Source organism: Mercurialis annua, linkage group LG4 (genome assembly GCF_937616625.2).
Source record: "Mercurialis annua linkage group LG4, ddMerAnnu1.2, whole genome shotgun sequence".
Taxonomy (NCBI): domain Eukaryota; kingdom Viridiplantae; phylum Streptophyta; class Magnoliopsida; order Malpighiales; family Euphorbiaceae; genus Mercurialis; species Mercurialis annua.
In genome coordinates, this window is record NC_065573.1 from 30,473,276 (window position 1) to 30,489,307 (window position 16,032).

Genomic DNA, 16,032 nt, shown 5'->3' on the forward strand with positions numbered 1-16,032 from the left:
CTTTTTAAATTTTGTATATTATTATCTCTACCTAACTTTTTAAGGAGCATATTTCACTATACATGGAACAATAACTTTGCTCTTCCTTTACGAGTCCTTGCTGATGAAAAGTTCGATTTATATGTTGCACGATCAAATTTCGAATTTAATCGGTTCGTCTCTTCAAAATGTAAACGCTTCCTCTATCGCAAATAGAAACGGCTAGTAGCAAGGAGGAAGAAGAGCGTTGCACTGGAAAAAATATAAATATCAAATTGTTTTTGACTTTAAAAAACTGGAGAAAGTAACTATAGAAATATTACAAAAATAAAAGTAAACAAAACAAGTTTCCAAATTGGAGGATATTTTATAAATAAAGGTAAAAATAAATTGTTTTTTACATATAAATTCCTCTAAAAACTTTAACATAAATCTGTTGTATGTTGGTAGCAAATCTAAACAGAGATGGTAATGTAAGAGAAATAAGAAAATTGAGGGATTGTGAATGGAAATTAACCTAAACGTAAATCATAAGTCAAAAGAAAGCACTAGGCATTAAAAAAAACATAAGGCAGTGGCGCAGTACTTATCTTGGTAGCAAATCTGTAATTTGTGGAAACAGCGAGGGCAAATAATAACCCGAATAGTTGCTTACTAAAGGTAGGCATCATATTCAAGGGACAGCACAAACACAAACGCAATTTTAATCCTCTAAAAAAAATTATCGAGACAGTGAGAGAAAAAATGGCAGCTTCAGCAGCAGCAGAGGGACAGGTGATTGGATGCCACACAGTTGCGGAATGGGAACATCAGCTGCAGAAGGGGAATGAATCCCATCAACTCGTAATTTCTTTTTATTTCAGTTTCTTATGCTTTAATTCAGATTTCTATTGATTTAATTTCTCGATTTTGCTTCAAAGATTGAGTTTTCAGTTATGGGTTTCGTGTTCTGGGTATGGTTTTGATTTTGATTTTGCCGACATGCTTTAAATTATCAGTCGTCAGATCATACTTGCAATAGTCTGTGTGTTGTGTTTGATGTGTGTGTGTGTAAAATATTTAGGAATTCAGCAAACTGTGACATAAAATTTTAATAGAGCCTTGATTTTGCAGTGAAAATGACTTATTTTATTTGATAATGATGTTGTATTGGATACTCAGGGAGGGGGAGGGTTTTTTTTTATGCACAAAGATCTAAAATAATGGACTTGGGCCTTTTTAGGTTTTAAATTTCTGATTTCTGTTTCATGTTAAGCCATGCTAATGCTGATTATGTCAATGGAACTCTACATTTTATTGGCAATAACAATTTAAAACAGATTCCTCTGTCTTTTAGTGCTCAGGTTTGTGATGGTTGATTAAAACTGTCTACTTATTCTATTTGTGTTGAATGGTTGCTGATAAGAATGTTTATTGACTTATGTTGTTTAGCTTCTTTGTTATCAATTTTTATGATTTAGCTGCAAAATAATAGAATTTCAGTTCAGAGTAATTTGTTTTACTGTTATCTGCTTCAGTTTTATGTTTACTGGCTTGCAAATATTTCTGGCAAGATGGATCATGATTAGGATACTATCTTAGATTTTGAGGGTAACATAGTCTTCTATATGAAAAGAAAGTGGCATCACTTCATTTTGTTTTCTTTAAGAAACTAATTTGTGCTTCAAATCAAGAATGGAGGTTGATCTGTTGGTTGCGAATGGGTTATAATTAATATCAATAGCTAATCAAATTTATGTGAGACACTGGATCGGTCAGCTGCTTTCTTGTTGTAGCATTTATTTCAACAAAGCAAGGCAGTTGTATAATTCAACAGATTGTAGTAAATATGATAAAGGTGTTGTAATAATGGTCCAAGCAAATGCGACGAATTTAGTTTACAGAGGCTTGCCAAAAATTGTTTGTCTATGATATGACCCTTGGGAATTTGAGTACTTTTTTGGAAACAATGGTGTGTTTATGAAACTTCTAATAGATGGGTTTTGGCGGCATCGTTATCTAATCCATATTCTGCCTGCCTCAAGGCTCAGTCTATGTACCCATGCACGTTCTGAAACCTATTGATACTTGCTTACATGTGACAGTTTCACAAATCATTATTCACGCTAAAATTTGAAGTTATGTTTATTTTAATCTATTTAGCCTGGATTTGGTGCAGCTGGTTGTTGATTTTACTGCTTCATGGTGTGGACCATGCCGTTTCATTTCCCCTTTCTTGGGAGAGCTGGCCAAGAAACTGCCTCAAGTTACCTTCCTGAAGGTTGATGTGGATGAGTTGAAGGTAATATGAACTTCTTAGGAAATGTTAGAAGTAAAGAAAACAAATAACTGTCTATTTATTAGGGACTTATGGATCATTTTGCCCCCTAAACTTATACGTAATGAGCAATTAATTCAATTTTTTTGTCAATTAGTCCCTTATAGTTATTTTTAAAATTGAATAATTTTGTTTAACTGATACTTAAAGTCGTTGCGTGTTAATTGTTCGTTGCCTGGAAGTTCCTGGAGCAAATTGATTGTTAAAAGTCATTTATTAAGTAATATGAAATTTTGAGAAGTTTAAAAATGTGGGTAAAATAACTTGCAGTCAGTATCTCAAGACTGGGCTGTGGAGGCAATGCCAACATTCATGTTCCTCAAGGATGGGAAGATTGTGGACAAGGTCGTTGGAGCTAAGAAAGACGAACTGCAGCAGACTATACAGAAGCACTTGGCTACTGCTTCAGCATGAAGTGGATATTTCCATTAGCTACTTTTAAATTCTCTTAGACTGCTATTCACTTTATTCCAACTTTAAACTATAATGTCAGTTTGCTGGTAGCCAGATTGGTTTTATTTTTCTTCTTCAAATGAATGAAAATTGATCTGCTCCATGTCAATTTTAGTTTGCTTGACAATTCCATCTTTTTGGTTAATATCTGATTAATTCTGGCATTGATATATAGCAGCATCAAATGTTTACATGTTCATTCAGGGTCGTGTATTCGGCTCGAACTAATTAGAATAGAATTGAACTAGATTTAAAAAGAAATCAAGTTGAATTCAATTTATAAGAATTTAATCCTTTTTAATCATTGTTGATTTTTCTATTAGATTTGTACATAAATTGAATTAAGTTTGTCTCAAATACGATAATAGGACTTGTTGTTTGGTATCTGGAGAGTTGAGTATGTGGAAAATTGGAAATGAGAGTTCTCCATTATTATAGTTATCATTTTTATTATATACAGCTTGACAATTTAACTTTGAATATAAAAATAGAAATACTATCAAATCAACTTAATTAAGTTAACACTGAAATTTCATATTAAATAATACATCGACTTATCAAACATCTCTAAAGTTTAGAATGAACTACACAATTAAACAATTGATGACATTAGGATCCACTCCTAACATGAACAAACTTAGGGTTGATCTCATCCCCATTGATTACACACACTAAAATAAAATTACACGGAGAAATATCTTTTGTTCGGATTTGAATCGACGACTTACGCCTTACCGTGGCGTTACTCTACCACTGCCTCCAACCATGTTAAAAGGGCTGAAGGACTGGGGCTTGAAATTCACCTTAAGACCTAAATTGTAGGAACCTAAGGGATTTTCCAACTCAATCTAACAAACAATCACTAAATTTACACATACTTCATTAAATTAATCACCTGTCTAATTAATATTCTTCCTGACTTCTTTTGCTGGTACTGTGTAGTTAAGCAATATAAATTAGCATTTTATGAATTTGTTTTCTGGAATCAGCCCCTCCAATTTGTTGGGGAGCAGACAGCTTCAACAGACAACCTCTTCAACACATTTGGACATGGATCATGGCCAAAGTTACTGTTGGCTATGGTGACTATACATCTCTCCTTCCCTATACATTTCTGTGGAGAATTGAAACAACAGATTGTATCAAAGGTTACAGCTATATAAAACAGAAACGAAACTCCGAGATGTAATGTTCGAAAAGTTTCAGTGCAATATAGGATTAGACTAGTAAAAAAAAAATTATGGGAGTGGTGTTAAGTACCTTCTGTACGATATCATACGAAGCGGGAGCATGGCAAGGTCCTTGCTGGTAAGTCCCACAAGTTCCGAGAGGAGTTCCAAAGCTAGCAAACTTGATGGAAGAAATAGATTGGCCCGGACTACATCGAAGGTGAACCTTGGGGCTATGGAACTCTTCTGCTCTTCCATAGCTCTCAATGTGCCAATTCTTAAGAGTTGGATGAAACTCGGCAACCTCCGCACACACACTGCTCATTGATCTCTTCACCAGTGAAATTCTTGATGGATTCCCTCCAAGTTCCTCAAAGACTACCAAGAGATTTTGTGTTGGCTTCAACCATGATCGGGGCACATGATACCTGGGAATGTAAGCATCGTCAAGCACCAAATGAATATTTATTTTCTAAGTAAATTTGCAGCATGTCATGGTCTTGGGACTATTTACCATCGCTGTGTTGCTTGGCCACACCCAACTTGACACTTAGTGGGACGGAATGTTCCTGCATAGCTACAGCCATTGCAATTACCATTAGCATATGCAGTCCAGTATCTGCCAATGCTCTCCCCGTTGATCCATATTTGACCCTTTCCCATACCCTCCATGTCCAAAGCAAGTGGCTCATCTCCATCAGGTGCATTGAAATAGGCCTACGAATTTACACAAGTTAAAAAAAATGTTCAATAGTTGTTTTCCATGACAATTCGAAGTTCCATACTCCTAATTTACCTTATGCCATGTCAATGGTTGCGGTCTTTGTGCCAGTAATGATGCTTCCATCCATCCAACAGATGAAACACTATTTGGAGAAACTAGATTCATGGCTTCCCCTCTCAGACCAACCTGTGTGATGAGAGAAAATGTGAGAAGACATTTTGCATATGAAATGCAAATGAAGTAGAGAGAGGTCAGAATACACAACCTGATATGTCCACTTTTGCCAGGATAGATCCCATTTTCCTTGGCGAAGTCCATGCAGTGCAACTGGACCTAGGATCCCAGTGTTCCATGTTTCGAAGTGTCCACCCACATTCTTCATATAAACAGAACACATCTCAGCAAATTCAACAGTATGAAGTAGAGGTGAAGTAAACATTGAGATAGTTCAGTTAGCATTAAAATTGATACTAGGCATAATAAACGGGCTACTCTTCTATTTCTATGCCCTTTTTTTTCCTTTTCTCCTTCTTAAACAGCCACTAAATTATGCTGCACGGAAATAGAAACGCTGAAATGGAAAAATGTTGAAATAGAAACAGTGGAACATTTTCTTTACAAGATGTTGTATATTTTTTCATAAACAAAAATGAAATGCCATTTTGAACTCGACAAGTTTTCGTGCAACATAGCCACAAAAAAGAAACAAATCATGCCCTAAGTTACACACTACACCAACTGTCAGCCAAGAAGCCTATTCAGTTGTACTGGCCTCTAGCTTCTTTAAGTAGGCTCGTTATAAGACAAACCATGAACCATACAAACAAGAAAGATAGGGAAAGGAACCTGCAATCCAACAGTGACACTCAGCAAAGCAATTTTGTTCCTTCCAGCACGCAAGTTAATTTTTCCTCTATATGTGAACCTCCTGTTTTCCCTTGTCCCAAAAGCAGAACCTAGAATGATACATGCCAATTAGGTAAAAAGGAGATCAACAAATGATATAAAAGAAGAGCAAATGTTTATTCTTTAGTACCTGATAGTGCTCCATTAATAAAGATATGAACAGCATGGCCTGCTGATCCAACAATAAGAGTGGGAACTTCTCCTCCATGCAGGAAGGACTCAGCTGAGTCAATATCAACACTGTAGGCACATGAGAATTGTGAGAATTTCATGAAAATTTATGTATTTCTGTATGCCATTATTCAAAAGCAATAAAATAGAAAATGAAATTTCATAATGCTTGATGCAAGATTAGAAGCATGGCTTGACAGTCAACAAGTGGTACATGCTAAATCTTCAGGTGAGTCTCTATTGGACAGCAACTATGTTGCACGGAAACTTCTCACATCCTACATGTCGACTTTTCATTTTCGGTTTCAGGAATGTTTCAGAAACTCCAAAACATTGCAAGCTATTCTTGTATAAAGGTATTTAGTGGTTTTTCTTTTCGGCATTTATCGTTTCAGCATTTATGTTACCATGCTACATAGAACAACAATGCAGCAACTGAGTAAAGCAGCCTCACCTAGTAATGTACCACAAATAGTCACTAGCATCCCTGGTGACATTAATCTGCTCCAAGAGACCAACAGTTGTAAATGTCGAACTGTCGTCAAGAGAAGAAAGATCCTCATCATAACTCTGCCATGCAAGCATGTCATTACTTGCTGGCAACATTTCCATTTGAGATGTCTGAACTCCAACCTACAAAGCAACAGAAAGAATTTTAAGGACAGTACCTAAGTTGTGTTATTGAAAATTCAAGTTATTGCTTCTTTTATTTTTCCTTATCTTTGGTGTATATCCCAAGCTTGATGCAACATATGATGATCAAATCAAAATTCGCTATGTAAAAAGGAATTACATACTTTGGCAGTATTAAAGACCACATTTCTGCAATCAGGAAGGATGCTGATGGACCAAGGAGGCAAGTTATAGTGCATGTTATTGAACATAACTCTTGTAGCAGACTTTGTGTCATAGTTTGCAAGAAAAGCTGCACAATCTCCGGACTCTGAAGAGTACACATGAGCCTGAGAAATTAACGGATAATAGCTTAGGTCAAGAAAACGAAAAATTTAATAAGCTTACTTAGCGAAAGGCATATTTAAATAGAAAAACCTGTTGGAAATTCCCTAATTGTGTAACGATAGGATCAGCTGAAACTAAAGCTCGCTCACACATCTTAACAGACCTATGAAGCTCCTTTAAATGACCGTACTTTGGCTGCCTGATTAAGCCTATCAAAGTTATTCATTAAGAGTAGTTAGGCATATCTCCAAATTGGACTAAGGAAATAAGCATAAAGCAATAACCATTATATTTCGGAAATCAAGACAGTACCACTTCCTTACAAGTTTATTTAGTAACTTAATAATTCAAATTTTACTCTTTTGCTGTACAAAAGAGTTATTTAAATGTAAACAAATCAACTTCTATCCTTACCATATTCATCTATTGGAGCATCGTAGTCATAACTGGTGGTAATGAAAGGACCTCCAGCACTGCGACCGAAATTTGTTCCTCCATGGTACTGTTCCACATGATACATGATATTATTTCACCAAAAATATAATATAAACCTTTAATACTTAGTATGAATTCTCTTAAATAAAAAGTAAAACAGAAAAGTAAAGGAACTGACCATGTAGTAATTAACGAAGGATCCTCCTTTTTGAATGAATCGAGCAACTGCAAATGCCAAATCTTGAACTGGACGCTGATGAATTGGACCACCGAACTCAGAAAACCTTCCAAATTTGATTAAAGAGAAAAATATTAGGGATAAATTCATATTAGAAGTGAACTGGTAAACTAGAAAGAACATAAATAAAGGCATACCATCCACTCCAAGCCTCAGTCCAGATGGTAGGCTTGTAAGGTTTGTTGGGAGAGAATGCATCACAATAAAATCCATTGCAAGAATTTATCTGCCATTGAACATTCAGCACAATTAATTATTTTTGAGAAGGTAGTACAATTTATGTAGTACGGAGACGCTGAAATGAGAAACATAAAAACAGAAAACTGATTTTACAGGAATTAGTTATAAATACATAGATCTGTAGTTTTAGAAGTGTTTCCGTTTCTGAAAAAGAAACGTCGAAACTATGGCTCGAGAAGATTTCATATAAAATAGAGTACATTTATTAGCAGTTAAAGAAAATATGTAACCAGCAAAAAATTTAAATCTTCTGTATGTCAAGTGTCAAAAAGCATACCACTGGATCTGGGGCATCTTCTTCTTTGCACATCACCCAAGGTACCCCAGTTCCTGTTTGAACGGCCATATTTGCTGCCCAGGTCATATAATTATATCCAGCAGCACCAAGTGCCTTACTTTGTGAACCGTACTCATTCTCGATCTGTACATTTAAAGCAAAAATTGAGCAAAGGATGAAGCCAAAGTCTATGATAAGTGTAACTGGTAATGCAGTACTAAATTCTCCACCATCAATGGTTTTCTTCCCTATTTTTCTTATCTCAACTACAATGTCACTAGCAACAGAAAATGCCACAAAGTAGTTTAAGAAGTAAGAAACATATATACCTGAGATAGTATAATAGGGCCACCCTGGGACTCGAACAAGTTCTCACTCTTCATCAATCCAACAATTTTCTCAGTAAAACGTTGCATTTCTCTCTGCAGCAATGCGTAGGTCCATTAAAATCATATCACATAATATAAAAAGCAATCCAAATTTTTGCTTAATTTGCACTACTGCTACTTTGACTCGCTTTTGGAGAAACTAAGAAAAAAGGATCAATTCACCCCCTTAATCAAAATCTCAAAAATGTCATTTTCAACATTTTTTAACAACTAAACTCACAACTTGTCCATTTAGATCACTAATAGATGAAAATAGAAAAGGGTAGAGAAGCAAACCTTGAAAGGCTCATTGTCTGTTCTAAAGCTGATGCCTGGAACATACTTTAACCAAACAGGAAACCCTCTGCAAATAAAAATAACAAACTGAAGTAAATTAGCAGCTATCGAATTCAAGGGGATGCAGAACTAGGTAGTACAGACACTTCATTTCGGTCGACGTGTCCCATTTCGGAAATGTGTCGGACACTTGACTTCCCGGACACGGAATTTCATTTTTTACATAGGAAACCTTAAAATAACACCGTTTCGCCGTGTCCGTGTCCAAGTGTTCCGTTTACCCATGTCCGTGTCCGTGCTACCTAGATGCAGAACAGTTGAAGTAACAAAAAGAAGCAACTAGATCCAGAAAAAAGAGAAAATGGCAAGTACCCAAAATTCCACTCTGCACACACATAAGGTCCAATGCGAAGATTAGCATACAAGCCTGCTTTCTGAACTAACTTTATGAATCTCACCAGATCATATCTCCCTTCAAAAATGTACTACAAACCCAAGAAAACACATACAAAGTTAACAAATTTAACCCAAACAAACCACAAAATCACATGAAGATGGTAAAAATATAGTACCTTTCCACGGGTAGGCTCATGCACATTCCAGAAAACATAAGTCTCAATCACATCAACTCCTCCATCTTTAGCCTTCTGTATCAGATCTTCCCACATCTACACACACACACAAAAAAAAACATTTTTTACTAGATTCAACACTATGAAACCAAAAGAAAAAAAAGTAAAGAACTGAACATACATCAGGGGTACTTCTGGGATAATGAATTGAACCAGAAAAAAGAATTCTTCTTTGGCCATTAATAACAATTGCTTTGCTATCATAAGTCACACTACACTGGATCAACTCAATGCTCAAACACATTACCAACAAACAAACCAAACCCAGCATTGAAAACCCATTTTGAGAAGCTGAACAACTTGCCATTCTTGATTCTGTAATCCTTGAAATCAAGAACCCAGAAAAAAAAACTTTACAATAAGGTTTTGCAGAGGGGAATGTGGTGGGCAGAGAGGGAGATAGAGAGAGTATTTATTCAGAGTTCACAAGTGTCAAAAGTGTCATCACTGCGTGGCTGTGAGCTACTAAAAAGGCAGTAAGAAATTATTAAGAATTTATACAGACTGACATTACAACTAAAATAAGGAAATTCTAGCAGTAAAATCTAACATGCTTTCTCCTATTTTCTTCTCTCCCAAACAGTCAGTCAGTCAGTCAGTCAGTCACTAAACTAACTAAACTATTTTTTAATGATACCCAACTAATTTTTGTTTAGAATACTAAATACATTTTATGAATATAGTGATTTTTAGTTGAAATTTACTGTAAATTAAATTTAAGATCTTATCATATAAGCTCTCTCCGTCTTGAAATTATAGTTTACTTTATATTTTTATACAGCTTAAGAAAATATAATTAAAATTGTAAATCTTTATAAATTGATTTTTAGTTTTATTACAATTTTATTATTAAATGATTTGGCCAATTCATTTTATTAGAATATTTAATTATTTTATATTTCTTTATCATTATATATTTTAATATTTTATTAGTTTATTGTATTAATGCATAGAAGGGCAGACAGAAATTCAGAGCTATATAAAGATCCCAATTGGTGAAGAATTGGTGGGTTTGACCTGTGAATTTGAATGTTGACTAAGGGTATTATTGTAATGAAAGTAAAAAAAGGGTGTAGTAAAAAAGCATAATGCCTGATTTGCTGCTTTAGTGTGGGATCTTTTATTAATGTAAGATATAAGCCCCCACTGCGAAGTTGTGTTTCCATGTGAACCAAAGAAGTATCCCATGAAACGCACCCTCTTTCCTTTTTATTTCCCTTTTTTTTAGTCCATCCGTTTTTCAGGGTTTCGAGCTGACTAATCCGGATCCAATATGCATCACACACCTGGCGTAATGTGCGAGTCTGTCACTGGAAATTTTTTACATTCACACCATTCGGACCCAAGACCTTGTTTAAGCGATATCAAACCCCTTACCATTTGGACCAACTCCCATTGGTTTATTTCCTTTTCTTATTATTCACTATTTAGAAATGTGATGACCACATTTCCATATATCATATAAAATTATATACATTTTAAAACATGTATACGAGTTGTAGCTTAAATAGTGTAAGCGTTGAGCAGCTAATGTCAAGATGGTGGGTTTAATTTTTTCCACAAATGCTCGTCCTTCCTAATTATCAAAAAAAATGTGTATAAAATATTATTGTTTTAAAAAAAATATATAAAATTTTAAATTTTAAAAATATTTTACGAATGACTTGGTAAATATGATATATCTATAAAATTTTCTTAAATTAAGTAATAGTTTAGTTTGTTAAATGCGTCATTCATTTTTGAAACTATATTAACTAAATAAAATTATAATTAAAGAAACTAAATAAAATGGTAATTATTATAATTAAATTATAGTATAAATTATCAAATATACTTCATCTTCTGTTTTACTTTGAAAATTATTTTTTCTTTTTCTTATAATGTTGCATTTTAAAGTTCACTTTCTATTGTAAGTAAAACTTAAACTTCATCTTTCATTTTTTATCTTTATAATTAACAAAAAGTATAAATATGGATCTTTTTTAAATTGTGTGTAAACATAGATTAATTTTTAAATAGTAAGATGAAAAGAACAGATATTATTGCTCGATAATGTCCATAATTTTACTGATATTCTTTTTTATATTAAACTAAGAATAAAACTAAATTCACTAGTTAACCATAAATTACAAACTAATTAGCATAAATAAATTAAAAGGTAAAAAAAATTGATGAATATTAAAATAAGTTGACGGTGTTAAATAGCAATTTTTGTTTAGTGGAAATTGGCAGTGATTGCAAAACGACACAAGTCACACAGCAACACAATAACTTGGCAATTTTTTGGTGCGTCAAATCTTTGTTGTAGTACATCTCTTCGATCTCAATTCTACAACGCAACCTACTAGAGACAACGAACCCACTACTTGTCACTCAACACCCATATTCACAATCACAACAAGTTTTGCCGATTCTTTTATGTCATCTCCTTTTTTTACATCATTTTTTGTGTTAATTCCAAATGCCTCTACTTTCATGACTCTTTCAAGAACTAAATCTAATTCCAACCGGATATTATGCTGGTTTTGTTCTTCCTTAAAAAATTAAAGTTTTGTGTCTTTTATTAATTAAAATTATTATTACTTAATATATTTTAATTTGAAATTTGAAATTTGAAATTTTCATTATAATTGTGTTTAAAATGTTGAATTTTATTTTTTAGATTTCAAACCGTTGCATTTTTTACTAGTTATTGATGGAGTTTGTTCTCTTAACCGTAGATTGAGTCTAGGTTCAAGCAACATATTTGTTCTACTGAATTCACTTGTTATTGTAGGGAGTGGCGGAACCAGGACTCGAACTCAGGAGGATTAAAATGTTTGTGGTCGACTATTAGAAAAATAAAATGACGGAAAATAGGCAAAATAACATTTGTAGGGGCGCCTCTGCAAGAAAAAATCGCCCCTATAACTATAGGTGTGGTTATAACCGTCCATACATGAAAAAAAAACTGTTTTTATTTTAATTTTTTCCGACCAGGAGGGTCGGCTGACCCTCCCGTGGTTCCGCCACTGATTGTAGGTGTATCTCATAGTTCATGATGGATACGAATTGAAAAGTGAGTCATATTTAGTAACATGTGTTTGAATAGAAAAATGATTTCTGATTCAAGGAGAGTCCTATTTAAAAGTGTCTTTCTAAATAGGTTTATCTTCCCATATAGAAATATATTTTCAAGTAGGAAAACGATTTCGTTATATCCGGTCTTCTAAGTACCATTCCGTTTCCGTGTAATCAGGTCTTCGGCGACGCGTTTTGGACTTGATTCTGGAATCTTTTAGAATTCAGTCTTGCTGGAAATTAAGGCGAATCCTCTTTTCAGACTCGAGTGTTGTTATCTTTGGATTTTCGCCTTGAGTGAGTTTTTGGATTTACTTGGATAAGTAGATCATGTACGACTCGGTTTCATAATATATATTTACATCAATAAACATAAAAACATATTCTCAAATTTAATTTAACGCGCAAAATTCATTATTATTGCTCTATCTATTTTTGGCTGATGAAAAACACTTTCAAATAGATGTAAAAATAGAGGCAATCCATAGAATATAAAACCATATATTCTTAATAGATGATTGAAGGAGCAAATTATGGGTGCAATAATAAAAAAAAAAAAGCATGGAGCTGCATATGGCTGATCTTTGTCATATTTAGTTTCTACTTAATTTTGCTCAAGTTTAATGAATAAGAATGAAATATGGGTATGATTTAGATGTTTTTTATGATGATATGTTTTGGTTACAAAATCACATTATTTTTCAGTGAATGACTAATCATTTCCAATACGAAAATTGATTCTCCTTTTTTTGTTGCTTTCTTGCAATGTAAATTGCAAACCGACACTTTGTTGAATTATATATATATACTTTTTAGTAAAATTACCTAATGTTCAATTGTATTTAAGTGTTAAATTAATTAATTATTTCATAAAATAGTTGAGTTTTTATAATGTAATTTTTAAACAGAAAAAAAATTCCTGCTGTGAGGTGGTAGCCTGAGAGGATGCCACCTGACAGACCTTTTTTAATATAAATTACCTTACCTAGTGCAGGATTTTTTTTTTTTTTCATTCCCAACAACCCATACAAACACAACACTTAAAGAATTGACCTGTAAAATATATCCTTACACTCACACATACTCACATTATTTGCGGACTCATCTGAACAACAATGTAAACCTGCTTAAATGACAAATGAACATCTTTAGACCCAAACACATGAGCCACATATAACATACACACAAACTAGTCTTAAACACCTCTATATATACAAGACAATATACACTTAAAAAGAGGTCTAATACAATTTAACACACAGACTTAAAACTTTAAAATTGATAAAAATGCTAAACAAATTGATCTTGGCAATTTAGAGTTCTTCGATGAGGTAAATACATTTGACGCATCTCTTTTATATTCCATCAACCATTTATGTATATTTTTAAGCACATTTATAGCGTTAAAATCGCTATATAATTTTTTGTACAAAATTGCCTAACACATATGAACAAGCTTTAACCTCAGAATAATGAGCGAATGAATGATCCATACGGTATGGTGCATTTTCCTTTATCATGCTTACATATCAGCTTGAATAAGATTTTAAACCTAACCAATTTTAATGATCGGTGATCCCCTCTGACTTCAATTTGATCATGGAAGGTCCGAACCAGTCTTAGTCAATATGCCATGCTAATCAACCAACTCATGGTTTAAATCCCTCAAACAATATGTTAATACTATTTATGTTCTCAATGATACTTGATCACTTAGATTTGCAAGCTATTTATATTTAAATATTTTCAATTTATTTTGGATGATCCAATGATCTCAAATCAGTCATGAATCCACGATAGGATGTCATGACAGGTAAAATTGGAGGAGTTGGAGTATTTTAATTTATTTTTTTTAATATTTTTATATTATCGGCCTCATGGCGCGCTAGCTTATGTGTGTAAAATCGAATGTTTTAAATTATTGTAACTGCCACATCAGCCACTTTTAATAGTGTTAATAAGGGATATAGATGTCGAATGTTTTTATCTCAACTATGCTTCAGGGACTTTGTTGATCGAAAATTAAAATTTAAAGACTTTGGTGACCGATGTGAAATTTCAGAAATGGTAAATATAAATAAACCAACTCGGTAGGGCTTTGTGGAGATTTTTTACTTTGGCAGAAAAAAGATTCTTATACCTAAAAGAAAACGTTGTCATGCTTGATAACCTAGCTATAAGAATAAAATAAATATGCTTTCACTGTAATCCAATTGATTTTAGTAATCATTAACATTTTGAAAGAACAATGAAATGTTTAATTTTACGTTGTTCTTACCGTTAAAACAAATAGTGAATACTATATAAGAGACCGTTATAGTAATAATAAAACACACGAACTTATTAATTTTGGATTAACTACCATATCTGACCATCAAAATTAATATTAGATTGGCATCATATTAGAGTGTGACTGAGGTCAAATTAGCATGTTGACATTTTTTTTCTCCAAAACTATGAGTTAAGATTCTTTTAATCTTTTATTTTATATTGAAGGGTCGAAATATATTTTTATTGATATCCAAACTAAAATATTAATTAGAAAATATTGTTTCTTACCATATCAACCAATATGCATTAGTTACAATACCTCAAATGCTTTAAATTAAGCTAATTATTTACTAAAAGGAGCTGCATAAAGCAAGAGGCATGTTGATTAATTAGATGGATAACAATGATAGTTAGGACTTAGGAGTGACAAAGTGATTGTTTGAGAACTGGTCAATTTAATAAATTAAATCAAACCCATCAAATTAGTTAGCTAAACCGATAACATTAATAATTAAATAAAAAATATATATAAAAAAATACTTGATTAATATGGTTAATCAAATTTCTAAATCTTGAACTGTGACCTTACAATAATTTAATTGATCAAACCGAATTAACTGAACTAATTTAAGCTTTTAATTAAGTATAATCGAAATAAGCCGGTTAATTTTATTTAACCAACTGTTTGCTCATCATCATTAACGATAGTTGCTTAATGTGTACACAAATGGGTTTCACATGGCAATGTTTAATCATTAGTAGGCTAAATTTGTTTGTTCTTTTTTGTTCGTCCCGTTGGCTAAATGTTTGTGTGGTACGATCCTTCAATGGCGTGAAGGACGGAAATAAAGTGTGAAAAAACCCTAAAACAGTGGGGCTATATTATTTGTCTCACCCACTTCTTACCGGAGATTTCGGACCTTTATTTTGTTCCCTTTTCTTTTATTTGTTCATTAATTCAAACCATTAATTTATAGTATATAGTATTATATTGGACTATTGTAAAGATCTATGCGACATTTGCTTATAAAAATTCTTGATAGTTTTGACTTGTGGTTACTGTAAGAATTGGAATATTGTGTTTGCACATAAGGAGGCACATTCGCCACTTGCAAGGTTGACCTACTTAATTAATCCTCATCGGTATAATTTGTTTCTAAACTTTTCGTTAATTATCGGTTACAATCTCTTTTTTTATTTTTTATAATTATATTTCAAGCTTTAAGTTTGTAGAATTGTATTCAAAATCATTTTGGTTATAAAATTGGTATGCAAGATAGAAGAAACATTGACACGTACCTAGTTGTGCTATATTATAGACACATTTGATCACCTGTTTTTCAAACCCATTTTGAATCAACCAATTTTTCTTAAAAATAAAAAATAAAAATTTATCTATTAAAATTCATTAGCTCTTAATTTTATGATGTGTTTAATATATCTTAGGGTTAATCACTTAAAACCCCTTACCTTTAGCCTTTTTTGCAAATATATCCGACGTATTTCTCGAATTTTACCCTAATTTGCCCTTTTAT

General features: G+C 33.0%; 2 protein-coding genes across 2 annotated transcripts; one reads left to right on the plus strand and one right to left on the minus strand.

Moving 5' to 3' along the window:
* Nucleotides 1-624: 624 nt before the first annotated feature.
* Nucleotides 625-2,876, plus strand: LOC126676476 (thioredoxin H-type). Its single transcript, XM_050370696.2, has 3 exons — nucleotides 625-822; nucleotides 2,138-2,260; nucleotides 2,567-2,876. The coding sequence occupies exons 1-3, from the start codon at nucleotides 724-726 to the stop codon at nucleotides 2,708-2,710; spliced, it is 366 nt and encodes a 121-aa protein (XP_050226653.1). The 5' UTR covers nucleotides 625-723; the 3' UTR covers nucleotides 2,711-2,876.
* A 386-nt stretch (nucleotides 2,877-3,262) lies between these two features.
* Nucleotides 3,263-9,739, minus strand: LOC126677285 (beta-galactosidase 3). The gene is made up of 19 exons (XM_050371835.2): nucleotides 9,288-9,739; nucleotides 9,107-9,202; nucleotides 8,907-9,019; nucleotides 8,535-8,601; nucleotides 8,199-8,291; nucleotides 7,870-8,013; nucleotides 7,490-7,578; nucleotides 7,293-7,398; nucleotides 7,094-7,181; nucleotides 6,770-6,888; nucleotides 6,517-6,681; nucleotides 6,174-6,352; nucleotides 5,679-5,788; nucleotides 5,489-5,598; nucleotides 4,908-5,018; nucleotides 4,715-4,828; nucleotides 4,433-4,635; nucleotides 4,010-4,346; nucleotides 3,263-3,863 (listed from the first exon to the last, which is right to left on the minus strand). The coding sequence occupies exons 1-19, from the start codon at nucleotides 9,471-9,473 to the stop codon at nucleotides 3,735-3,737; spliced, it is 2,559 nt and encodes an 852-aa protein (XP_050227792.1). The 5' UTR covers nucleotides 9,474-9,739; the 3' UTR covers nucleotides 3,263-3,734.
* Between the last annotated feature and the right edge of the window lie 6,293 nt (nucleotides 9,740-16,032).